This window comes from Carica papaya, chromosome 5 (assembly GCF_054855325.1).
Source record: "Carica papaya isolate Zhongbai chromosome 5, ASM5485532v1, whole genome shotgun sequence".
NCBI classification, from domain to species: domain Eukaryota; kingdom Viridiplantae; phylum Streptophyta; class Magnoliopsida; order Brassicales; family Caricaceae; genus Carica; species Carica papaya.
In genome coordinates, this window is record NC_142313.1 from 1,433,178 (window position 1) to 1,459,868 (window position 26,691).

Consider the following 26,691-nt stretch of genomic DNA (forward strand, 5'->3'; position numbering starts at 1 on the left):
TTGTCACCCTCTTACTTAGTCAAACAGTTAGGGATACTGGGCTCTGAAGTCTGATTCTAGCTCATATGTAGTATATTTTTGTTTGTGATTTTGCCATATGACATTGACAAAGGAAATTTATCTGTTGCAGAGTACTCTGCTTTTTTGTTCTACAATGCCCACTGGTACCTCCTCATAGGATAAATATTTCTGAAGTGAATGGGGCTCGTGGGGCAGGATGTGTGAGGGTCTGAGTTGTACTTGCGTAGCATAGATACATGAAACACATTATGAACCCTGGATAGCTCTGGAGGTAAGACCAGTCTATATACGGTCATACAAATCCTGTCTAAGATCTCAAATGGCCCAGTGAACCGAGAATTTAATTTTTTTCTCTTGCCAAATCTATTGATTCCCTTAAAAGGGATGACCTTGAAGAACACTTGATCACCTTTTTTAAATTCTAAATCCCTCATCCGGGTGTCCGCATAACTCTTCTACTCGTTATAAGCTGTCTAAATGTTCTTTCTGATCTTAACTATATTGGCTGTAGTCTCCTCCACAAGATATGAGCCAAATAATTTTCTATCACCCACTTCTTCCCAACATATCGACGACCTGTTGGGGCAGCCATACAATGCCTCGTATGGGGCCATGCCAATATTTGCTTAGTAACTGTTATTGTAGGCGAACTCTATCAAATGTAGGTAATCATTTTAATAGCTTCCAAAGTCTAGAACACAAGCTTGAAGCATATTCTTCAGTGTGCGAATTGTTCTCTCTGATTGTCCATCGGTTAAATGGTAGAATGTAGTACTAAGGGACAGCTTCATTTCCATAACTTGCTGAAAACTAGACAAAAATCGAGAAGTGAATCTGGGGTATCTGACGGATACCACTGCCACTGGAACTCCATGTAACCTGACTATCTCCCGGATATACATTATTGCTAGCTTGTCCAAATGGTCAGCCATTTTGATAGCCAATAAGTGAGAGAACTTTGTGAATCAGTCGACCATTACCTAGATAGCATCATGCCCCGTGCGTGCCTTATACAATCCTATCACGAAGTTCATTGTAATATACTCCCACTTCCACTCCAGGATCGATAATAACTAAAGTAAACCACCTGAGCGTTAATGCTCAGCCTTAACCTGTTGACGTATTAGATACTGAGAGACAAAGTCGGCTATCTCTCTTTTCATCCCGCTCTACCAAAATCGGGGTTACATACTTTGATACATTTTAGTACTTTTAAGATATATGACGAATTTTGAGCTGTGAGCCTCTATCATGATGTCCTTTTTTTAGTTCACTATCATCTATAATGCAAACATTGTCATGAAAACTCAGCAACCCATCGGCAAAGACTTGAAATTCTAGATGTACTCCCTACTCTGCATCTTTTTTTAGGGTGACTATGGTGGAATCAGTTAATTGTGAGCTTCTTTTATTCTCTGAATTAATTCGGGTTGGACAGTCAGGTGGCCCAAGCGTGTAACTCTCTTCAAGTCCTGAAGTCATATATGTTGTGCGACCCCTATTACCCTATATTCAGAAACCATTAGGTGAGCTAGCATACTTGTAATTTTTCTACTGAGTGCATCGGCTATTACGTTGCTTTAACCCAGGTGATACAAAATATTACAATCATAATCCTTAAGGAGCTCTATCTAATGCCTCTGATTCATGTTCATATCTTTATGAGTGAATATGTACTTCAAGCTCTTATGTTCAGTAAAAATCTCAAAGGTCTCCCCATACAAGTGGTGGTGTCAGGTCTTTAAAACATGGATAATGGCGGTAAGTTCTATGTCGTGGGTGAGGTAATTTTTCTCATTACTCTTCAACTGCCTGGACCCATAGGCGATAACCTTACCATACTGCATCAGAATACAAGTAACCCTAAATAGGAGATATCATTATAAACTGTATATCCACATGTCCTACTCGGTAAAGTCAACAGGAGTGCAGTAGTTAACCACTTCTTGAGTTCTGTAATGCTCTTTTTCCAGTTCTTATTCCATTTAAACTTAACATTCTTCTTTGTGAGCTAAGTCAAAAGAGCGACTAGACTATAAATTTTTTCCACAAACCTGCGGTAATAACTTATTATTCCCAAAAACCTACAAATCTCAATGACTGAAGTTAATTTTTCCCATTCGAGCACTACCTCAACTTTTTTGGAGTTCACTGATATTGATATGATATGTCCTAAAAAAGTAGTATGTTTGAGTTAGGACCCACACTTATTCAATTTTGCATACAATTTTTTCTCTTTAAGAATCTACAAAACCTGAGTTAGGTGGTGAGCTTGTCCTTCTCTGCTATTTAAATAGGCCAAAATATCATCGATAAACACAATGACAAACTAATCTATAAATTATTTGAAAATCCTATTTATCAAGTTCATAAAAATAAATGGTACATTGGTTAGTCCAAAGAGTATGACCAAGAATTCATAATTTCTGTACTTGATTTTAAAAGCTGTCTTGGGAATGTCCTCTACCCTGATCTTTACCTGGTGGCAACTTAAATGCAAATTTATTTTTGAAAAGACCTGGGCACCTTGCAACTTGTCAAAAAGGTCATCAATTATAGGGAGGGGATACTTGTTCTTGATTGTAATTCTGTTTAATCCCCTGTAGTCAATACACAATCGTAATGTCCTATCATCTTTCCTTACAAATGTGACTCCAACACCCCCAAAGAGATACATTATATCGGATGAACCCATTGTCCTACAATTCATTGATTTGTTTCTTCAGTTCTTCCATCTCGATAGGCTGGGTGTTAGGCTGAAAATCTTTAGTGAACTCAACTTTCTTATCCACCGACAGTCTGGGTAGTTCATCAGAAAACACATCAGAGAAGTCTCCTACTATCGAGATATTTTGAATACAAACTTCTTTCTTAGGTTTGCCTAATGTAGAGATGACAATAAAGTTAAAGCACTATGTAATGAGGAAATTACTATGAGTAAGTAACATTTAAAATTTTCATTAACTTATAAATGGCTTTTCGTTATGAGGATTGAATGCAGGTTTCTTGTGAAAGTAATCTACGGTGGCGTGGTACACCGCTAACCAGTTAATCCCTAGGATTATATAAAAGTTTTCCGTGTCAATTTCTATCAGGTCCACAATCAATTTCATATATGTTATGTCTATGATACAAGCTTTGTATGTAACCTTCCGTAGTAGTGTCTTACTTCCAGGAGTAGACACAAACAACACAGAATCAAGTCTTTCCAGAAATACATCTAAATTTTGTGTAAAAGTGTGTGAGACAAACGAATGTGAAGTACTAGTATCAATTATAATATGTGCAAAGTAATTACAGATAGTGTACGTACCTTGTATCACGTCCGAGTTGCCTTCAACATCCTGTTGAGTGAGGTTGTAAGTTCTGCTCTGGATAGGAGGTTTGACCTGATTCTGATTCCGCGGGCATTCTCTCGCGTAGTGTTGGACATTCTAACATATGCGACAGGTATTGTTAAGCTAATAACAGGGTCAGTCGCCATAATAATTACCACAGTACTGACAAGTTCTACCACATCCTATTATTGGAGCCTGAGGAGGAGCTTGAGTCACTGACCTATGCCTCTTGTTCTGTTGAATCGGTACAATAGGTGCTGGTCTCGGTGTAAAACTGGAGGTCTGTGATTCTCCACTGTTGGAGGAAAGATGCGAAGGTTCATCTCTACTAGTTATGCCTTAACTAGAACAATTGAGTACGTACTAAGCTCAAATACGTATAACTGTTGTCTGATATCAAGATGGATGCCCCGCCTGAACTTTTTTGCCTTCATCTATCATGCTCTCAGGGGAATACTGACCCAACTCAAGGAACCTTCAGGCATACTCCGAGACAGTCATATTACCCTAGACTAGGTGTGCATACTCTATTTTCTTCAAATGTCGGAGGTGCTCGGCATTGAAGGCCATCATAAATTATTCTCAAGTGACTGGAACAGGCAGGGTGGCCTGCTTAAGCTACCACCAATGGACTACTTGAGCTACCACTAGCGGTTTGCCTCTCCCACAAGCATGTAGGTGGCAAGTACAACCTTTTATTTGGGAACCACCCCAAGAGTCGCGAAGACCTTCTCTGTCTTAGCTAACCAATACTTGGCCTCTTCAAGAGAGGATACCCCTCTAAAGGTAGATGAGTTTAGTCTTTTGTACATTTCAATGTAGTTTGAGTCCATCATTAGTGGAATTGGGTCCCGCGGAAAAGGAACTGGATTGTGTTGGGGAAGGACCGGGTAGCCTTGTGGTGATGCCAGATAATACGGTGGAGGCACCATATTATACTATGGTGGTGTCGGATAGTATGGTGGAGGAGTAGGGTTGTATCGAGGTGACTCCGGATCTTCTCGCTGTAAGGGTGGCTCAAATTATGACAACGAAGGAGGGTCAAACATCTCTTTTCTTTTCGTTCGGGCCTGCTGGGTATAGCTGAGTATTTCTAACATCTCAAAGAGTCAGTCAACATCCTCTTGAAGTGAGCCATCCCGGACTCCTTGATTTAGTGGGGGTCTTCCTCTCATTGTTTTCTTGTACTTACATTTCACAAGAAAAGGTTGAGCGATAATTTGTATTTTGTATTTTTAAGTTTCTGTGTAATGAATGGTTCCGAGGAACGCGGCTCTAATACCAACTATACAAGGCTCGGAACTTAAATAAAAATAAATTTATAAATTAAATGCAGAAGTGATTAATAAGATTAGAGTTTACATTCCTTATACAATAATTTTGAATGCCTAATAGGGCTACAAAAATGTCAATTTTAAACGACAAATAAAAATTAAAGAGATAAAACGAAAAACGAATAACTAAGTATCCTAAGATAACTTTCACTAACACTTGAAGGGAGTTCAGATAGTGAACTACTCACAATCCTCTTGCTAATCAGGATTTGGTTTTGGTCCTCTTGATCTAAAATAGTTAATAAAATGGTGAGCTACACTACCCTAATAAAAATATCACACTAATCACATATACAGAAAATTGAAGATTAGTAAAAAATAAAAAAAAAACAACTGATGGAGCTTTTGCTTTATTTAAATACATTTAAATTTGAAGATGTTTATTTAATACTTAATATAATGAATTTTCTAAATACAACTTATGAAGATCCATATCCATATCACTTTTTACTTTCACGCATAAAAGAATAAGAAATAATAGCTTTCATTTCTTACCTACTTACTGGTACTCTTGGGGGTCCATAGAGGTGTTCTCCCTACCCGTAAACCCAATATCCAATTTAAATAATTAACCAGTCTGTCTCCATAACCCGTCCGGTAATAGGCGCCAAACATTCTATCGCCTTGATACCCCATTTGGTATGAGGGTAAACCATATCTTCCAAATCTTTCTAGTAAGGGACTTCCCAACCCCGTTCGACTGAGGTAACGTTTACGATAGTGTTTCCTATGTACCGAGTCCGTCCGCATTTTTTCGGATACCTAGTAAATCTTTTACATACATATTTTTATCAACAAACAACTAACAAGCGCATACCAAATATCTTATTGTATATTCACAGATTAATCAAATACTATTTAAGCAAATAGTACGATTTCATACCTCAACAATTAAGAAATGTAATTGGGGCATTTATGTCAAATTAATTGAAAAAGTAATTTAAAAGTAATAATTATAATCATACGGTGAATCAATCAAACAAGTAGAACAGTACAGGAAAATAAATGAAAAATCAAGACAGTTGTAAACTAACCGGTTCTGGTTCCACTAGTAACGGAGAATAGGGTGAGGGATCCTCATCTGGATTAGTGTTTTGAGATGTCTAGCTGTCTATTACACCTCTTAACGGGTATCAGATTTCTTGAATTTTTTATGTGGAATCCAAAACACTCATTACATACTTAAAAATAACTAAAAAATTCAAAATCGGTGTCAAAAACTCATTTCGACCAATTTTGGAGTTCTGGCACGGCGGTACCGGCTCCGTCGCCCATGATAGTGGTTTGCCTCGACCTTACATGTTTTGGTCAGTTTTGGCTGATTTTGGTTGTATCCTTGCAAAAAAACATGTTGAGGACATTGGTTGGCCAGGAAATCACAAAAAAACCGAACCTACTGGAGGGGAGAACCTCCAGGTGCAGCGGCTCTATTGGTCTTCCTTCGCGACTGAGGTTCTTTATTTGGCTAACCTGCACAGAAAATGACGGTGAACACAATGATCGAAAAATTACGAAAAAATGAGAATAAGAAAGGGGCTCATCGGAAAAATTTTAGGATTTTGGCCACGACAGCTTTGGCGAGCTTTGTCCGCGATTTTTGGCTCACTCCGCCATTCCTCTTGCTTCAGTTTGGCAACACAGGTGCTAGGAATCAAATTTCGAGCATATAGGGATAATTTTTACCTTTTCTAGTGTCTGATGGTAGCTCCGGTGCGACCGTGGTTGGCGGTTGGTCTCCTTCTCTAGCGTCTGATTCTTCTTCTTCGATGGGGACTAGCGGATAGGGTTCAGGTTTTCGTGTGATGCGAACTATTTATACTCATTCCGCGTTGATCTGGATTGTTCATCACGGTCGATCTCGTCCGTTTGATCGCGCCTAAAGAATAAATGAATCTGAACCGTTCATTGCGATTGATTTCGATCGTATGATTGCGCCTGAGAGAAAAACGAATTCGAACCGTTCATGTGCGCGGGATCAATCTTGGACCGTCCGATCGTGGGGCACACAGATCGCTAGTGTGGCCTCTTACGTGGCACCGGCGTCAGCGTGCCTTGCCACGTGGCGTGCTCCAGTTTTTCAATGCTGCTGATTGGGGAATCCTACGTGGCCGAACTTTTTTTTTTTTACATTTTGACACGTGTTTCTAATTTTTTTTTCAAAAATACCTTATCGAACTCAAATTTTTATCCATTTTTCTCAAAATTATTTTTGATTACATTCCTAACATATTTTTTTCAATAATTTAACAAAATAAATTAGATTAATTTATAAATAAAATTTTTTATTTATTTTTAAATTGCCAACATTGATCCCATGCCAAATTTTGAACTCGAATATTACATAGGTCAAATTTGGATTTGATAAAAACCTGTTTTGTACTCGCCATGTTGGCATCATTAATTAAAATAGTTAAAACAAGAATTGGATCCACAAAGAGCTTATGATGGGCTTTTAGGCCAATAAAAATATTGTTCAAATAAGGCCCAATAAATTATATAATTACCAATAAACCCCACAATTTGCTATTAACTAAAAAAAGGACGACAAAACAACGAGAGGTGCAAAAATCGGCAACCTCATTTCCATACGTATATTGAAGAGATTACTTTCTATTTGTTCTTTAAGAATTCAAAAAGATTTTTTGATGAAGTAAATAAGATGATGTAAAGAAACCTACAAATTTAAAATTTATTTTTTATCAATAATTTCACGGGTTCAAATCATGTTTTCGCAAAAAATGTAGGGCTTTTCTTTTTAAGCAGGAGGATAGGACCGCTATATTATCACAGACAATTATAATGAATATTTTAAATTATTAAATACATTAATTTATTGTGAATAAATAGTAGGAATCGAACTCGTAACTTCTCATTGACAAAGATAAATTATACCATTCGATTATATTCACATTTTTTTTTTTTTACGATACGAATTTTTGGATAATATTTGTTCAAAATTATAGCAGATACTCTCTTAAAGATAATTTTATCAAATTTTACAACCAAATTAATTACAATTACCAATAATATAATATATTAATAAAAATAATAATAATTTTTTAAATAATTACAAAAAAATATATACAAATATAAATAATACCGACACATGTTGCATAGTAATTTTTCAAAAGAAATTAATATATTTTTTTGTAATTATATATTATAATTAAATATAATTTTAGATATTAATTCAATTTGAATTTTAGTGTAGGAAAATAAAATTAATGTGATAATGCATATAATAATTAATTATTTATTTTTATTTTTAAATATAAAATTTTTAGTTAATTATAAATTATACATTTTTAAATATAAAAACAATTAATGTGTTGTTGACTAGAAATTATGTAGTATATAATTGTTAAATTTAAAAATCATTTTGATAGTATATATACTTATTATATATTTTACGGTCTTACTTTATTTGTTTCAGTATTTTTCATTAATTTTGTTAATATATTTTTTATATTAATAAAATAATACTATTAATTTTTAAAATTTTTGTATAACACGTCCATTATTTTCCTTTTTTTTTATTTGTTAATTTTTTTTAATAAAATTAAGTAAAATTATTTTTTATTGCATGAATATCTATTTTTACATATTATTTGTTAGTTATTATTTGTAGTTTTTTAAAACATAAATTCAAATAAAAAAAATTTATTAAACACGTAATTTTCTATTGGTTAAAAAAGAAAAAGAGGCAAAGAGAGAATCATGGAGGCGCGAAAATCAGTGACCTAATTTATCCATTTCTGCTTCCTCAAGCAGAGGATAAGGAACCTATGCTCTTTGCTTTGCAGTGTTAATGGCCGTATCAGTCGCCAACTGCTGCTTCTCTGCGCTCAGTTCCACCGTTAAAATTCGTTACCCTATCTCCTCCCAATGTCGGTTCGCCGCGTCACACGGGTCACTGAGTCCACTGACTCCCAAAACCACCATTCGTAAGAGACGAGGTGTGGAGAGAAGCCCGTCTTCCCCTGCTAAATCTATATCTCAGGTAAACCAATCATGCTAGCTATTTCTCTCTTCTCGCCATCATCTTTTTTGTGCTGTTAGTTTTGGAATTCACAAGTCGCAGTTGTTTTTTTTTTTTTTAAATTTTATTTGGATAATAATTCGGCATTTTGATATTTTGAGCTCTATTTGCAGTTGTTTGTTTTGAACTGAAATGCCGGATTGATTCAATTTAACTATTTCTTTTTATTTCTTTCTGGTTTTTAATACCAGCAAGACTCGGCTCCCGAGAAGAAATCTCCTAGAAGATTAAAATATGAGAGAACCAAGTTACCCGGTGATGGAATTAGTGGTAGAGGGGATAGGGGAGGTTTTCAAACCGCGGCTTTTAAATCATTTGGCATGCAAAGAAAAGATAAGGAGTTTCAGCTTGATTCAAAGGAGCCACAGGTATATTTTCACGAGGATTACATAGCCTGAGCTTTTGCTTCTTGCAATTATGAGATTGTTAAATCTGGGTTGAGCTAAATTCGTGTATTAGCTAGTTACTTATGTAGGAAGCATCGGCTTGCATAAAGGGACTTGTATTGCTTGTACCTAGTTTGAATTAACCTGATTTATTTATCCAGAAACCTGTATTTTAGCAGTCTTTCCAACTTCAATCACTATTAATGACTTTGTATAAAGCATGTCATTTATGATATGTGAATTCTAATTTCAGGTTGAGCCGGGGAATCTTCAAGACACAGCTTTTCTTAATGCTGTTGTGAAGGTAACACTTGTTTCATCTTGTTCATGATAACATTTTAGACCGGTTGTCTACGTGATCGGTTTACCAATAGATCTGGGACTATTCCTCGTTAGATTTTAACTCTCATCTTATCCAGATCTACTTTATTTTAGAACTTCTATTTTACAAATGCCTTTCCCCCGAATATTTTTATATGTAACATTAAGCCAGAGGAGGGTATGGAAGCTGTTTCATTGGAAATATGCATACTCTCATCAATCTTAGTTTTGGAATAGTAGGTGCTCCAGAGCTGACACAGATCTTTTTAGATTTTAGTCTAAAACGTGATGCGAAGTTTGAAGGATTCTTGGTTTGTAGGGAAAAGATATTGCCGTTGCATTGCCTTGGTTCCTATCACTGTCATATCCGTCCTCTTCTAAAAACAGAGGATTTACATTATCAAAGTTTATTTATTTACATGATTCCGCTTCAAATGCATGAATAACTGAGGGTTTTTTTCCCTGCATTTTGAAGTTTTTATTGGACCCATTCGGCTACTTTTGTTTCTTCAACTCTTTGTCCAGGTTTATTGCACCCATACTGCACCAGACTACTCCCTACCCTGGCAAAAACAAAGACAATTTACCAGCACTGGAAGGCAAGTTTAAAAATCTTACCTGTTTGGAATTAAGCATGTAAAAGGATTTGATGGGAAACAAGGTTGAAGTCTTAATAGTTTTTCTTGTTTGCTACTGACCTGTGCAAAGCTTTGAAAGAGAAAGGTTAACTCTTCTTTTTCTGTTAACATTTTAGTTCACCTGGACGTTCTACTCTGCTGGTTGTTTAAAGTCAAACATTAGATCTTATTCATCAATATCTTTTCTTTTCTTGAAAGGCAGAGATTATATACTTTTTGCGGCATTATTTTGATACTTTCCTTCTTACAGTGCATTCATGATTGGGAATGGAAAACTTTTGACTAATGCACATTGCGTTGAACATGATACACAGGTATGCTTTTTGTAAAGCTTCATTTAACTCTGAATAGGAATTTGAGATGTTTTTATGTCATGGCTATATATTTTAGTCCTCTACAGAACACAATGCTTCTTCCTCTAGAATTGAGATTGTCAGCGGTTTGACTTGCACTTGCTTTTTCTTTTCCCCCTCTCCAAAAAGAAAAAGGAACGAATCAAATGAACAAGGCACCGAGTGGGTGCCACCCAAATACACAAACTATATGTAAAGAAAGAACAAAATATGTAAGATGTTCCCTAAATCCTCTTCAAATAACAGAGGCCGATCATTGAACAAAATACTCGGGGAAGGGAACTACCAATCTCTGATGCTATGAGAAAAAAGATATAATGCCATCAAAACCCTCATGTTCTTTTCCTTCCAAATGACCTATATGATACCCAGTGGAATAAGGGAGGCGATCTTTCTCCTTGTGCACCCGATGGCATCCCAAGCCAATAATTTATCCATATTCAAACAACTGACTTCCTTGGACAAACTTAGTAAGGACAAAGATAAATCTGATAGCATGATACCCTCAACACATTATAGGAGGAGGTGATTGGGGAATTTACCCCCTTTCAAGCACATTAGGCATCCATTAACAACGAGTCCGCCACGCTTCCTTGAGTTATCTAGAGAAAGGATTTCGTAGTTGCTTGATTACAAGTTGTGATGCAGGGAAATTAGGGTGATTTGTCTACTAAGAAATTGGAAGAAAAAATTAGATATCATACTTAAGGTTCTTAGGCATCATACCTAAGAGTTGATCCAATCATACGATTATTATGAGAAATTCTCAAAAATATTATTGATTACTTGCATGATCAATAAATAAAATTACAAAATTATTTATAATAATTTTTAATTAACTATGCTTAACTAGAATTAAATTAAGAAATAGGAAACTAGTAAAAATAGGAATACTAATGTTAATAAGAATAAGAAACTAATACCAATAATATTAAGAAGTACTAATAAGAATAAAAATCTTAAATTACTAGACTATAATAATACTCCTAAATAATAAAATAATAAACTCCTAAATAGCATAGTTGTTTTATATTTAGTATAATTATAATTCCTAATATTTTAATAATTTATACTTTAATTCCCCAAAATCGACCATGATTATGGTCTTTTGAGTATGTAAATATTATGTGTATAAAAAACAAGATCGAGTTCTAATTCTACCTTGCATATGATTGCATGTGAATTCTAATTCCTCAGTGTTGCAAGGAATCTTCAGTCTTCTATGTGAATTCTAATGCTTGGGCATTACTTGGAATTGTCAGTCTTCTTTGAGTTTGGGTTAAAATAGTAAATTCAGTTTTTCGTATAGACAAATATGGAAGGTGAAGGCCCCTCCCAGGGTAGCTTTTTTCTCTTGGAAAGCAGGCGGTGGGTGTATTTTGATGATAGATAAGCTGAAAAGGAGAGGAAATGTTATGGTAAACTTGTGCTGCTTATGCAAGAGGGCGGAGGAGATTTGCAACCATATTCTATTTTGGTGCCCCATTGTGAATGGCTTGTGGTCTATGACATATATGATCCTTGGTTTCAATTGGGTTATGGCGGGTACTGTAAATGATTAATTATGAGCTTGGAAGGGATTGGCTGAGCGAAAAAATATTTGGGCCTTATTCCTCTCGTGATCTTTTGGTTAGTGTCAAGGAAAAGAAATAGGGAGGTTTTTGAGAGGGTGGAAGATGTTATGATACGACTCGAGAGAAATGGTTTTAGATCTTAGATTTTTTGGTTATGGATCAACTGTTATACTCCATGGAGAATTTAGGAGAATTAATTGATATATTTACTGACTTATAAATAATTTGGACATAGGTTTGCACCCCTTTGGTGCCGATACTTAATGATATGTTTTATATTTGTTATTTAAAAGAAAATTAACTTTTGCTAGGATTTTATTTAATTTATTTATAGTCAATTGGATGCTTCTGTATTTGCAATTCTTTGTTTTGTTTGAACTCATGATCTCTTTTAATTGTAGTCATGATTGTGATGACAGGTTAAAGTGAAAAGAAGGGGGGATGATACCAAATACGTGGCTAAGGTAGTTGCTTGAACCGGAAAGGTTAATGCTGAATTTCCGGTGTTTCTTTGCAGTATCTTTATTGGTTTTTCCTAATTCTTTTTGTTTTTAATAAATAGTGGTTTTCCTAATTTTGGGAATTCTCTTTATGTACGTTGACTAGCCTGCTTGAAAATTTTGATCTCCTCTCTTCCCTGCCCTATCAGTAGAACATTTTGAGATCATGTATTTGGATTGACATGTGGAAGTGAATGAGTATCAGTGGTTCTTGGAAATGGAGATGAAATTGCAGATATCAGTATTTTTAGGTGGTTCCATTAAGACTTCATAATGCCTTCCCTCTCCCTCCTCCCCCAAGAAAAAAGAAAGTAAGAAGCAAAGTAAAAGTCCCTTTTAATCAGTTTACCTAAAAGTAATAGAACTCCTTTTTAATTGCTCAGACTATAATAATTGTCTTAAATATGATTTTGTTGATCTGCCATATAGATTGCTAAGTGTTTATAAGCACTATTGATTTTTTTAGGGAAACTAGAATTGCAAACACAAGGCACCAGAGGTTGCCGCATGAAACAAGTATACTTAGGAGAAGCAGTTAGTCAAAATGTTTATCTCTTGATCCTTACCAAAAAAAAGAAAATAGAGGACTAACCTAACAGGGTCCTACCCTAGGTGATGATTTTGATTTTATTTTTTCTATATTTTTTTTTAATTTATATCATATGTTACAGGGGAAAGTTTACTTATCTATTTTTTTCTTCATTTTCTGCTTAATAAGCTTTATTATTTCCCTTTCCCTTTTCTTTGGCATCCCACATTGTGCTTATAATCTAATTAGTAGATGTTTATCCTTTTATAGCCAAATCTAATTGGAAGATTACTTATAATCAAGTATATACTAGAAGCATATTTAGAATCTGTTCTACTACTTCAGTTTAGATACATGTCAAAACAATTTGAGTTAAAAACTTTAAATATGCTTAATGGAAATCAATATGATGTTGTAACTCATTTTTCTCTCAGTGCATTATGTACAGGTTTTAGCAAGAGGAGTTGACTGTGACATTGCTTTGCTTTCAGTAGAAAACAAGGAATTCTGGAAAGGTGTAGAACCACTCCAACTTGGACGGTTGCCACATCTTCAGGTTAATATTCTTAGAGAAAAATACAACTAATAAAGAAAATATTGAAGTTTCTAAATCCTATCTAATCTCAAAATCTCCTAATTCTAACTGATATTAACTATGTAGCTTGAAGAATTTAAAAATACTCAAGTAGCATAAAACTAATATAGAAAATATCAAGAGTTTCTAAATTCTAAATAAGCTCAAATCTTCCTAAATCTAACTAATACTGACTAAACACGCTAAAGAATTTAAAAATACTAAATATATCATAATAATTAAAAAAATTTCCCATCATTAGAAATGTTCCACTTTAACTTCTCACTTTGAATAAGCTTCTGTTGCTAAGGAATTGGTTTTCTTTGTTGATGTTCTGCACGAAACCTTGGTTTGAGCTTTTCCCTTTTACTGGTTACAAGAAACTTTTTGCTATGACCATTCAATTGTGTGTCAAAAACTTCGATGCAAACATTATATTTGTGCTTCAAGATGACGTAGCCATATGTCCATCTGATGCAAATCTTACATCATATGCATAATACCGTGAGAAACTACACCTATCCGTTGAAACTAACAGACTTGAAGTATGGTGTTAGATTGCTTATTGGGTCCTTTAATTTCTTCCTCAAGATAGTTCTTCCTTCAAATTGGAGTAATGTTCTGCTGTCATCTTTATCACTAGTCTAAGTTATTTCGTTTTATTAGTAATTGTTTCCAATTTGATAATTTCTAGAAGTACTTTGCATTCTCAGTTCTGAGTGTATATATATATATTCAGAAAAAAAGGAACTTGCGAACTGTTTTCTAATGCTTTTGATTGTCAGGATGCAGTAACTGTCGTGGGATACCCCCTTGGAGGAGACACCATCTCTGTGACAAAGGGTGTTGTATCCCGAATTGAGGTTTGACCCATCCTGTAAAAACAAAATCACGTTCAGGAATTTCTGTACTGCATGTATAATCATTTTGATGCTCTGATTTATGCGTTTTTAACTTGTTGGTTGAGTAGACTACTTCCTTCTGATACTTCTTTATCACAGGTTACATCATATGCTCACGGGTCATCTGATTTGTTGGGCATTCAAATTGATGCGGCAATAAATCCTGGTAAGTAAATTTTGATATTCGTAAATCTATACTGTTTAACATGAAAACTTCACAGTTTAATCTACTTATGGAAACTGCTTATGTCTACCTGCCTCATATTTAGCAATTCTTTTTTTCCTTAAAAAGTAAAAGCATAAAGTTTGTATCACTGTGATAGCCATTGCCTGTACTTGCTATATGGTAGGTAATAGTGGTGGTCCTGCATTCAATGACCAAGGCGAGTGCATTGGGGTGGCATTTCAGGTAAAAATACCTGAAACTGCATTAAAATTATATATATCACGTTTGATATGTCATGATGTCAGAGTTTTGTCCCCTACTCTTTAAAGTTGTACTGTGTTAATTATCTTGACATATTGGTGTTAGTTTTATCAAGACTTATAATTTCTGGACTTTCAATCTTGCTTTTGACAAATCTTTTCGTTATTTTCCTCTATTGTATTTTTACAAGACATTTCCTTTTAGGTTTACAGATCTGAAGAGGCTGAAAACATTGGATATGTGATTCCAACAACAGTTGTGTCTCATTTTTTGGATGACTACGAGAAGAATGGAAAATACACTGGTAGAATTTTTTCTTGCTTCACACTGAGATTATGGATTTCTGTGAATTTTGTGCATGGTTCTCTTGTGTTGGCAAATATAGTTGTTTACCATGGCTTCCATATTGACCAGCAGAAGGCAGGCATCTCAGAAATATTAGCACATTAGGAATTAAGTGTTTTTCTATCGTCTTCCTTGAGGCTAAAACCTCTTTATTAATTTATGATGCGAGTAAACTCTCTGTGATTCTGCAAGCCCCTCTTGTATTCTAGTAAATCCTAGAAGCTAGGTATCTGTAATAGAGTGCTGTAGGCTTTGTAGTTTATGCATCTAATGCCATCTTTATCTTTCAAATCTATTAGGATTTTTGGCATGTAACTGTACTTTTCAGCTACTCGTTAACCATGCTGATTGTGAAAAAACATACTTGGAATCTATTAACAAGTATTTAATGCATTGCTTTCAAGGTTTCCCTTGCCTTGGTGTATTGCTTCAGAAGTTGGAGAATCCAGCATTACGTTCATGCTTAAAAGTTCCCGGTAACGAGGTATATCACTCAGATTCTTTTGTTTATTTTACTTTTTATTTTTTTAAATAAGTTTTTTTTGTTTATTTTGCTGGTAAAAATTCAATGATATTTATCATCTGCTTGAAATTTAGTGTCATTTTCAGTGTTGTATTTTTCTTTATGTTTGTTACTTGTCTGAAAAATTCATGTGAAGTATTAATGCTTCCTTAGGTTTTGTCTAGGATGGGACGGGAAAATTGCATGAGAAGTGATTTTTTGAACTTTTTGAGGGAAGGAGTTGAGGAACCATGGATAGAAAAGAGTGAAGTGGAAAGTAGTTGAATTTGTTGTGCTGAGAGGATGAAAAAGCAATAGGAAGTTGGTTGCTGAAGGCGCTGGTAGTTGAGGAAGAAAAACAAAAATGTCTAGGCAACAATCTGACATACATATGCTGTTGGACTATCATGTCTTTATGCTCAAGTTTGACCTATTTTAGCATTAAAAGGGCCCTGAGTATTGTTTTAGTTCGAAAAATGGTTAAGATTGTTTTATGGGTCTAAAGTTGTGATATTGTAACATAGGAGTAGTGTGATGAAAGAGTTACATGTTAGATGATGATGGATGGGGTTCAATGCAAGTGGCATGTAAAAAGATGAGGACTTTGTAATGACATTATTTATATTGCCTTTATAGAATCGGTAATGCTTTCATGCATCTGGATATAATTAAACTTCATCTAGTTCAGAAACTTAATCCTTTTCAGGTGATAAATCTTAGATAAGTTCAGAATAAATCTCCATTCCACCTACATACGGGCAATATTTGCTGAGCAGCTCAATTAATTGTAGTAATGCAAGCCTAATTTTGCAGGGTGTGCTGGTGCGAAGAGTTGAACCTACTTCTGATGCAAACAATGTCTTAAAGGAGGTATGCTAGTGATTTTTAACTTTATGATCTTTTCATGCTTCTTGGATGTTTCATGTGTTGGAAGAAAGATATTGCTAATAGGAACTCATGGTGAAAGTTAAAAGAAAGATGAATTAGCCTGCAAGAAGAAGCTTTACAAGAAGTTTTGTTGAGTGAAAACTTAATGGTTAACAGGGCAATTTTCTTCCCAGAAGATTTCAATGGATCTGTGTCAGGCACAAATTAATTGCTTTTCATATTTTTGCTATTAACAAGTGCTTCATATCTTCTTTTTTTGGCATAACTTAAAATTTTTTAAGAATTTTTTATAACAAGGACTTTTCTCACTATTTTTGCATGTGGAATTTTGATGTCATGCAATTGCAGGGGGATGTTATTGTAAGCTTTGATGATGTTCATGTGGGATGCGAAGGCACAGTACCCTTTCGATCAAATGAGCGTATTGCATTCCGCTACCTCATTAGTCAAAAGTAAGGACCCAGTTCTCTATTGAGAATAATTGAAGAATTTCCATATCTTCTTTAGATTTTTCTGTTTATTTGGTTGCTATAAAGGTATTCATGTAAAACCTATGTAGATTAAGAACTTCACTATGAGCATCCCGTGGGTTTTTCACAGGTTCAACTTGATGTATGGTATTTGTCCACTCCTGTATGCTTTTGTTATTTTTGTAATTATGTTTAGTGGACTATCTATCTGTTCGGATCTTTTTTGAAGAGTTCAATAAATAACTTATCCATACTTTTCTAAGAGGCTACTTTTGGTTTGCGCCTTAGCTTATGCAATTTCCAAATTTTTATGATGCCTTCTGTGGCTGTTAGACCATTGATCTTGCTTATGAGAAATAAGTTGGAATGCTTATTAAACTCATGAACAACATGCTGTAGCATTATACTTGTTGTTCCTTTTCCTGGATCTTTATGCTCATGACTTTTCATTAATCTTTTCCCCTTTAATGTCCATCTAGTGCTCCTGTGATATCTCTAGGCTTTGTCAAGTTACATCTATCTTTTAGTTAATGATGCTGTTACACAGATTTGCAGGTGATATGGCAGAGCTTGGTATCATTAGAGCAGGGGCCTTTATGACACTTCAAGTGGTTTTGAATCCTCGAATTCATTTGGTATGTTATTATCTCCTGCCTCTGCAGATAAATAAGATGAAAACATATATTTCTCTGCCAGGTTGAGAATCAAGTCAGCTCCCCCTATTTTTCATCACATAGCAGTTAATAAACCATATGGACCATATCGGGGTCTTTTCCATACAGAGGAGTGTCATGCTGCAAGATGCAATATTACTATTAAGATCTAAGACTACTTGTACTGATTGGAAGTGTTCATCATCTAGTTTCGAGAGTCTATTTGATAATAAACTTAATGTGGTTCTCCTTTGAAGTTGCGAGTTTTCTCCAAGGTTTATGCAAGATGAGAAAAAGGGATTGTTCATAATTGTTCAATTAGAATGCTCTTAATTGGATCACTTTATGAGTTTTTTATGTATCCATCTCTATTTTCAATTTTCATGTTCAGATTCTGTCTTTTCTGAAAAACAATTTACTGCTCATGTTTCAAGGTTCCTTATCATATTGATGGAGGTCAGCCTTCTTATCTGATAATCGCTGGTCTGGTGTTTACTCCGCTTTCAGAACCTTTAATAGAGTATGTCTGTTTCATTTCCTCATACTTAGGAGGATCTATCTCCTATTTTTGTCATTGTGAGAGTAATTTTATCATGTTTTCCTTCAATCTTTTGGTTGACAGTGAGGAGTGCGAGGACTCTATAGGAGTAAGTTTGCAACAAACTTCTTTTAGTTTGGTTTTGATTCTTACCTTTCTATGTTGCGGAATCTGATTTCATTTGTCTTTCTTCTGGAAAGTTGAAACTGCTGGCAAAGGCGCGGTATTCTTTGGCTAGGTTTAAGGGTGAACAAATTGTCATCTTATCACAGGTAAGCTGGATTTCTTTACTTCTGACCATATTGCATCAGTTGACTCTGGCTTGAATGTTGGTTCTGTACCTCTTTAATTGAACATGTGAGATTTTTTTTAGGCTTATTATTTCTTTCCGTTCCTGACTCTCAAGTACACGTTTGTGCTATGACTAGTTGAAAACATTTGATAATTCAGGGTGATACTTTATCTTAACATTTAAAATTGTCACATTTATTCAACCCCCATAAGTTATAAATTTCAAGGTATTTAACACTATGTTTGAGTAAAAATTAGTATAAAAATAGTTATTAGAAATAATAAATAATTCCCTTTATCAGCACAATTACAAAGTTAACTAGTAAGCTCAAAAGAGAATGTTTTCCTTATAAATTTTTTTGTGTTTTTCTCCTTCCTTTCCCCAATTTAAGAAATGAAAAATTAGAGTTTGACAGGCAAAGATATTTGCCTCAATCCAAACATAGTGCAAATGAAAAGTGAAATCCTCAAGTAGCAAGATACTGAATGGACTAACGGATTCAACACATCTCTACTTTGAATTACATGTAAGCTTTTGAAACCAAACTTGGATATAAATACTCCTATTTTAAATTTGTGATGTCAAATTAAAACTTAGTGAGAGTAGAGAACCGTCCTTGTATGCTCTCAGTTCTAAGAGCTGTCATCAAATTTCCCACTGGTCACTTTGGAGGAGTTTTGTGTTGTTGCATTGGTACACGTTGACAAAAATTGAAATCTTTTGGTTTATTTACTGTCCTTTTCTTATTAGGTGCTTGCAAGTGAAGTTAATATTGGGTACGAAGATATGGGCAATCAACAAGTAGGTTATATATTTCTAGCCAACAGCTTTACATCGCTCTGCCAATTTGTGTACGTTTACTGAAGGGAAAACTTTTCAGGTTTTGAAATTCAATGGAATTCCTATAAAGAACATCCATCACATGGCACATCTTGTGGATAGTAAGTGATAACATCCCTTGCAAAAAGTTTCTCTTTATTATTTTTTAATGCTCATTATGAATACTGTGCTCGGTCAGAATGCAAGGATGAGTATCTTATTTTCGAATTTGAAGACAATTACATTGCTGTTTTGGAGAGAAAAGCGGCTACTGCATCTTCCTCTTGCATTCTTAAAGATTATGGCATTCCCTCTGAAAGGTCTTCGGATCTACTGGAGCCATATTTAGATTCACCTAGTGACAACCAGGCTCTGGAACAAGATTATGGGAACAGCCCCGTTTCAAATTTGGAAATTGGCGTTGATGGACTCCTTTGGGCATAACTGCGAAACATCTGGATGTTAAACTGGATCTTTTCGCAGAACAAAAACACAAAGGAGAGTGCAGGACGCCAAGTTATGACTTCAACAGCTTCCTGGTTCAAGGGCCATTAAATTGGGTACTTATACTTCTTTCCTCCTTATTTTGTTTCTCTCTAGGGAGGGTTGGGTTATATTACTTGATTGCAACAGTCTTACATCTATATATCTTTTCAGGGAGAGCATGATTTTGTGCTTAGGTTATTGCATTCAGCAGCCTTGAGAGCGATTGACATAATAATTTTGAATAATAAATTACATTAACTTATTCATTATTTAATTCAATATATATACTGGATAATTTCGTTAATTCATATTTTATCTTAAAGGAATATTATTTGATATCTTACAAATACAAAAAATTATGTTGTTATAATTCAATAGGAATATAGTGTTTTCTTTGGATAAATTATCACTTTAATTCTTGAAGTTTGATATTTGTTATAATTTAATCTTTAATATATTTTTATTATAATTAATTTCTAATGTTTCTATTTGTTTAAAACGTTCAGTTTTATTTCATTTTGTGATAGAAAAAACTAAAATAATTATCTCATGTTTGGTTACTCTAAAAAATAGTTTAAAAGAATGAATTTGATTGATTAATTAAATTGCTTGAAAGAAAATGAAGTTCACCAACCAAGTTATCCAAAACCAATATTTTTGTATAAAAAATGACAGGTGAAAGTGAAGAAAAATATTAAATTTGCACAAGCAGTGTTCGGTGACGATGGAAGGTGCGGAAGCGGGTGATCGGAAAGAGAAGCTCTTTGCGGGAGTGTCCGAGTGATATATGTATGTATTTACCTGCAAAAGAACAAGAAAAGAGTGCAAGAAAACAGAGAAAAATGAAAGCTTTTGGTGTGCGTTAACGGTAGCAGAGAGGAGAGTAGGTTAGGGTTTCTCGGGAAAGAAGACGAGTTTAAATACTCATTATGTCCCCGAACTCATTTGAGCTCGAACGCACCAAATCACTCTTTAGTGAAACGGTGCGTTTTGGTGTGGGCCGGGTCAACCTGTTTTCATACAGGTCTGATAACATCCCCCCTCAAGATGGAGAATAAACGTTTTCTGCTCTCATCTTGATCATATGCTCATTGAGAAGCCAACTAGATAGAATTTTAGTGAAAATATTTGCTAGTTGTTGCTTGCTGCTCACATGCCTCGTAACTATACTCTATTCCTGTACTTTATCTCTAACTAAATGACAATTTATGTCAATGTGTTTAGTTCTTTCACGAAACACAGGATTAGCAACTATATGTATGACATCTTTGTTATCACAATATAGGTCTGTTGCTTCTAAATTACACACTTTTAGGTTAAGTAAGTATCTTATCCAAGTTAGCTCACAACACACACTAGGTATGACTCTATATTCTGCCTTTGCCGAAGATTTATAAACTGTTTGTTGTTTCTTAAATTTCCAAGATATCAATGAATTGCTTAGAAGAACACAATATCATATAACAGGGTTTTTTGTGTTTGGGCACCCCGCCCAATCACTGTCAGTATAAACATTTAGTTTTAGCTCAGATGTATATGAGTAAAATAAACCTTGACCCGGTGTATCCTTAACATGTCTTAGGACTTTGTATGCAGCCTTTAAGTGACAGTCTTTAGGACTCCATGAACTGGCTTAGAACTTGAACAGAGTAAGCCAGATTAGGTCTTGTCAATGTGAATCGTTGTATTTAGTACTGGCTCTCCTTCATCATTCGAAAGTTTAATATTCTGGTCCAGGAGGGAGCGATGAGGTCTTGCTTCTTAGAACCCTTGTATCTTTCAAAACTTCTTATGCCATATTTCCTTTGGCATATATGAACCCCTCTATTTGATTTAGCAGTTTCAATGTCAAAGAAATACTTTAAATTTCATAAATTTTTAATTTCAAATTTCTTATCCAATGTTATCTTTTGTTCTTTAATAACAGATTCATCATTACCTGGTACAATAATGTCATCAACATATACAAGTAGCACGGTAAAGCTTTCACTATTAGTCCGTACGAACAAACTGTAGTCGGCATTGGATTGCTTGAATCCTTGTTGAGTAATAAACTCAGAAAATTTGGTATACCACTGTCTGGATGTTTGTTTAAGCCCATACAAGCTTTTTTGAAGTATGCATACTTTCCCTTCTCTCCTTTAAGGATGCCCAGGAGGAAGCTCCATGTACACTTTCTCATTTAAATCTCCATGTAAGAAGACGTTGCTGACATCTAACTGTTGAAGGTGTCATCCTCTAATTGCAGCTAGAGCCAACAATACTTTTACGGAGACGATTTTGGTCACAGGTAAGAATGTCTCGTGATAGTCTAGACCTTCTCTTTGAGTGAAGCCCTTAGCAACAAATTTAGCTTTGTGTCTTTCAATGGTCCCATGTGTTTTGAATTTCACTTTGTAGACCCACTTACATCCTATTGCTTTATTCCCTGCCAGTAAATCAACTACTTTCCAAGTCTTGTTTTCTTCAAGAGCTTGGAGTTCGTTTCCCATGGTATTTCTCAAGTTTGAGTCTTTGCTGGCCTCTTCATATGAACTTGGTTTATTATGGGATGCTACATTAGGTATATACTTCTTGTGTCCCCCCCATAAGTCTATTATATGCAACTGTGTTTGATAGAGGAATGACACCACCATTGCGGACTTGTGGATCAGACAACTCTATGCAATCATTGTTCCCTTGAATTTAATCACATATGTAGTCCCTTAAGTAATTTGGTGACCTCTTTATCCTCGTTGATTTTCTCCTTGGAATCTCATCGTTATTCATATGGCCTTCTCTTATTTCTCCTTCCCCATCAATCATTTCTTGATTGTTGGATACCTCTTCTATCTGTGTGAGGTCCCTAACCTCCATATCTGGACTATCTCGACCCATCACTTGGTCCCTGGTGTTGTCTTGCACAAAGGTGTTTGATTTTAGTTCGTTTATCAATATATTTCTAGACTTATGTATAGTCTGCATATCCTTTATACACTTCTTTTCTTTGTGAAGAAATATTTTTTTCATGAATTATTACGTTTCTAGAAATAATAACTTCATTGCTCTCTTCATCTAGCAATTTGTATCCCTTTGTACCAAAAGGATACCCTATGAACACACATTTCTTGCTCTTGTATCAAATTTTCGTCTTCCACTCAATAAAGTATATGCGAAGGCTAAGCACCCAAATACTTTCAGGTGACTATAATTTGATTTTTTTCCATGTAGAATCTCAAAAGGTGTCTTCCCACCTAACATAAAGGAGGATGTTCTGTTAATTAAATATGAAGTAGTAAGAACAAAATCGCTCTAATACTTGGTGTCCATTACACTTTGGAATTTTAATGCCCTTGCAATGATGAGTATTTGTTGATGTTTTCTCTCCACTCTCCCATTCTGTTGTGGAGTTTCCACACAACTCTTTTGATGCATGATTCCCTTACCATTATAAAATCTATTCATTTCGAATTCTCTTCGTTATCAGTTCTAATAACTCTTACTTTACTGTCAAATTGAGTCTCAATAAAAGTGCAAAAATGTTGCAAATGTGAACTTGTGTCGGCCTTACTTTGCATCATATATACCCAAGTACATCTAGTAAAATCATCAACAATCGTTAAAAAATGTGTAAACCCATCATAAGAAATTTCATTACAAGGTCTACAGATGTCACAATATATTAAATCAAAACATTGTTTTGCTTTATTACTGCTATCAGAAAATGAAAGTTTATGCATTTTTTCTAATTGACATACATGACATAACTTAGAGTCTTTGTTTGCTAACATATCAAAATCAAGACTAGATTTGAATAAAAGGTGTCCAAGCCTATAATGCCATATATCAAAGTCTCTCTCCTCTTTGCTGGAGCTTTGTAGTGTCATTCTTGTAAAGATTAGTTGACTTGCGTTTTCTAAATTCTTGGGTTGTCTAAGCTGATATAGTTTATCATTAATCTCGCCCATCCCAAGTGTCTTCCAGGTCAAACGGTCTTGGATGACACAATATTGTAAAAAAATTAGACAACATCTTTTATATCCTGTATTAACCTTCTTGCAGATATTAAATTAAATCTAAATGAAGACACACATAACACATTGTTTAGTACTAGCTTATCACTTAATTTTACTACTTTTACATGAGATACATCTACACTTTCTCCATTTAGTAATATAATTTTAGATTTAACATTTGATGTTATCTCAGTATATAATTATGGTGTGTGTACTATGTGATCTGAGGCCCCAGTATCAATTATTCAAGTTGTATGTGTGTTAATATTTCTATCTATTGTGCATACATTAAAATAAGAAAATATATAAGAGAATGTAGTGAATTTCTGATCCTGAATTTGCTCCGAAGTTGTTTGTACCATATTGACATTAGCTTGACTTTGTTGAATAAAGACTATAAGTTGGTGGAATTGATCATTTGTCAATAAATTGTGCTCTTCTCCCTTGAGTTCAATTTGTGCATCAACAGATGATACTTGATTGATAGTGGGTTGTCTGATCGTGTTTTGGGTCCTTTGTCTATTTATTTGGTTCTTATCTCTATAGCATACCTCAGTCGTATGTCTTGATAGATTGCAATTGGTGCATATAGGTCTATTTGGATTGACCTTAAAACATTTTTTCAAAGAATGTCCAGTCTTCTTGTAATAGGTATAATAATATTTCTCCTTGTTTGTGCTGACAATTCTCTGTGATTTGTTGACCTCTTTTATACTTAAAGCCATAACCCGGTTAGTGATAGATTTCAAAGAAATTTCTCTCATTTTCTCTTTTTATTGGATGATAGAAAATGTTTTGTTCAAACTAGGAAGATACTTCCTTGCGAAGATTTGGGATGTTAAGTTGTTATATGACTCATTAAGTTCTATTAAAAACCTCATTGTGTGATCCCTCTCCTGGTACCCAATAATCGGTTTAAGTCCCCTACACGTGCAGATGAGAATGAGTTCATAATTTACGAGTTCATCAATCAAAAATTTGAGTTTTGAAAAGTAAGCCCGTACTGGCTCTTGGTTTTGAATGAGTGCAGATATCGACTGTTTAATTTGATACATACTAGTTGTATTTTGCTCATAATGTTTTTATTCTAGTTCATTGTATAGTTGATGTGCTGTTTGAGTATAAAATGTGTTAATCTTAATATCAGGTGAGAGTACATTCTATATCCAAGTAATCACCATATCATTGCATTATTTCCAGTGTATTCTCAATGGATCTGTTGGATCTGTAGGTTGTGTTAGGATTCCATCTATAAACCCTATTTTATTTTGTATACTTAATGTCCGTTCCATGGAAATTACCCATGTGTAATAGTTGTTGTCATTAAACAATTTTGGGATAAAAATCGCCGTAGAGTTTAGTGATTTATCAAGATAACTATTGACATTTGATGGATCCAGATTTGTTATGGCCAAATTCCTAAAGTTTGGGTTTGGGTTTCAAGTGGTTTGTTAAGAAATTTGACTCAATTCCTAATATGCTATGATACCATGAAAGAAAATGAAGTTCACCAACAAAGCTATCCAAAACCAATATTTTGGTATAAAAAATGACAGGTAAAAGGGAAGGAAAATATCGGATTTGCGCAGGCAGTGTTTGGCGACGGTAGAAGGCGCGTAAGCGGGTGAACGAAAAGAGAAGCTCTTCGCAAGAGTGGTTGAGTGACATATGTACGTATCTACCTTCAAAACAACTAGAAAAGAGTGCAAGAAAATAGAGAAAAATGGAAGGTTTTGGCGTGCGTCAGCGGTAGCAGAGAGGAGAGCAGGCTGGAGTTTCTCGGGGAAGAAGATAGATTTAAATACTCATTCTGTCCTGAGCTCACTTGAGCTCGAATGTACCGAATCACTCTTTAGACAGATATTGTGTTTTGGTGCGGGCCGACTCAACCTGTTTTCATACAGACCTGATAACATCGATAACATATTAGTCAACTCATTCTTTTAAATTATTTTTTAAAGCATACAAATACAATTTAATTATTTTAGTTTTTTTTTTCTGTCTGAAAATGAAAGAAAATTGATCGTCAAAACAAATAGAAAATGTTAAGAACTAAATTGTAAGGAAAAAAATATTAGAGATCAAATTGTAATAAATAAGGAACTTGAAGGATTAATTTAATATGCTATTTATTTTTTTTTAAAAAATGCAATAAGAACATATATAGTAACACATGTTACTATAACACATGATAACAAACCCATATGTGGAGTTGGTGAAGATTTTCATGCTGCTGTAACACATGATATCAAAGCAATTACATACACATGCATACATGTATAAACATATGCATATAGCGTGGGCCAGATCTCGTAGTTGTAAAATATACACATCCCCTTACACAATAAGATTATTATAGGAAGATTGAGTGCATCTATACTATGTATAGATATTTCTTCTAGTAGTATATGAACAATAGAACGTCCAAAAAGTTCTTAGTGTAGGTTCTCTTTTACTTAAAAAAAAAAACTTAATCAAACGCCGAAGACCTCCTCTAATGGTGAAACGCAAATCACAAACAAGTCAATGAACAACTATAATCATAAAACTCTGTTAATCGGTTGGGAGTAAGTCATGGTGACTCGATCTTTGCTTATTGTTTACTTTATTGACGTGTCGGCTTTAAATTCTTTTAGGAAAATATAACTTCACCCATGATGTTTGATTTTATTGTCATTTGTACTTTTTTTGTTTACTTTATATAGAACTATTAGTTTTTGAGAGATATTAGTGTATGTCTTGAGTTTCCAAGCACCAACATGTAGAA

At 34.6% G+C, this 26,691-nt stretch overlaps 1 protein-coding gene across 5 annotated transcripts; it reads left to right on the forward strand.

Moving 5' to 3' along the window:
- The first annotated feature begins 8,396 nt into the window (after positions 1 to 8,396).
- On the forward strand, positions 8,397 to 25,875 carry DEG2 (DEGP protease 2). 5 transcript variants are annotated; one of them, XR_015818967.1, is made up of 23 exons: positions 8,397 to 8,693; positions 8,924 to 9,100; positions 9,372 to 9,422; positions 9,965 to 10,038; positions 10,328 to 10,391; positions 12,424 to 12,468; positions 13,482 to 13,589; positions 14,393 to 14,470; positions 14,609 to 14,675; positions 14,860 to 14,918; positions 15,141 to 15,240; positions 15,686 to 15,765; positions 16,597 to 16,653; positions 17,020 to 17,123; positions 17,689 to 17,776; positions 18,229 to 18,314; positions 18,417 to 18,441; positions 18,533 to 18,604; positions 19,375 to 19,425; positions 19,505 to 19,565; positions 19,643 to 20,003; positions 20,605 to 20,718; positions 25,481 to 25,875. XR_015818967.1 is itself a non-coding variant. In XM_022051023.2 (21 exons), the coding sequence occupies exons 1-21, from the start codon at positions 8,502 to 8,504 to the stop codon at positions 19,885 to 19,887; spliced, it is 1,884 nt and encodes a 627-aa protein (XP_021906715.1). In that variant the 5' UTR covers positions 8,397 to 8,501; the 3' UTR covers positions 19,888 to 20,233. The 5 variants fall into 5 exon arrangements, 1 of the variants encoding a protein (XP_021906715.1); XR_015818968.1 differs by lacking the exon at positions 20,605 to 20,718; XR_015818965.1 differs by lacking the exon at positions 25,481 to 25,875 and having other exon boundaries at positions 20,605 to 21,209.
- The last annotated feature ends 816 nt before the right edge of the window (positions 25,876 to 26,691 follow it).

What these genes read in the sequence shown, in the direction of transcription:
- DEG2 (XM_022051023.2), top strand. Translation starts at nt 8,502, where the DNA reads ATGGCCGTATCAGTCGCCAACTGCTGCTTCTCTGCGCTCAGTTCCACC. An exon ending in GCGTTGAACATGATACACAG is followed by an intron (nt 10,392 to 12,423) that starts GTATGCTTTTTG and finishes TTGTGATGACAG; the next exon opens with GTTAAAGTGAAAAGAAGGGG. An exon ending in AAATTGTCATCTTATCACAG is followed by an intron (nt 18,605 to 19,374) that starts GTAAGCTGGATT and finishes TTTTCTTATTAG; the next exon opens with GTGCTTGCAAGTGAAGTTAA.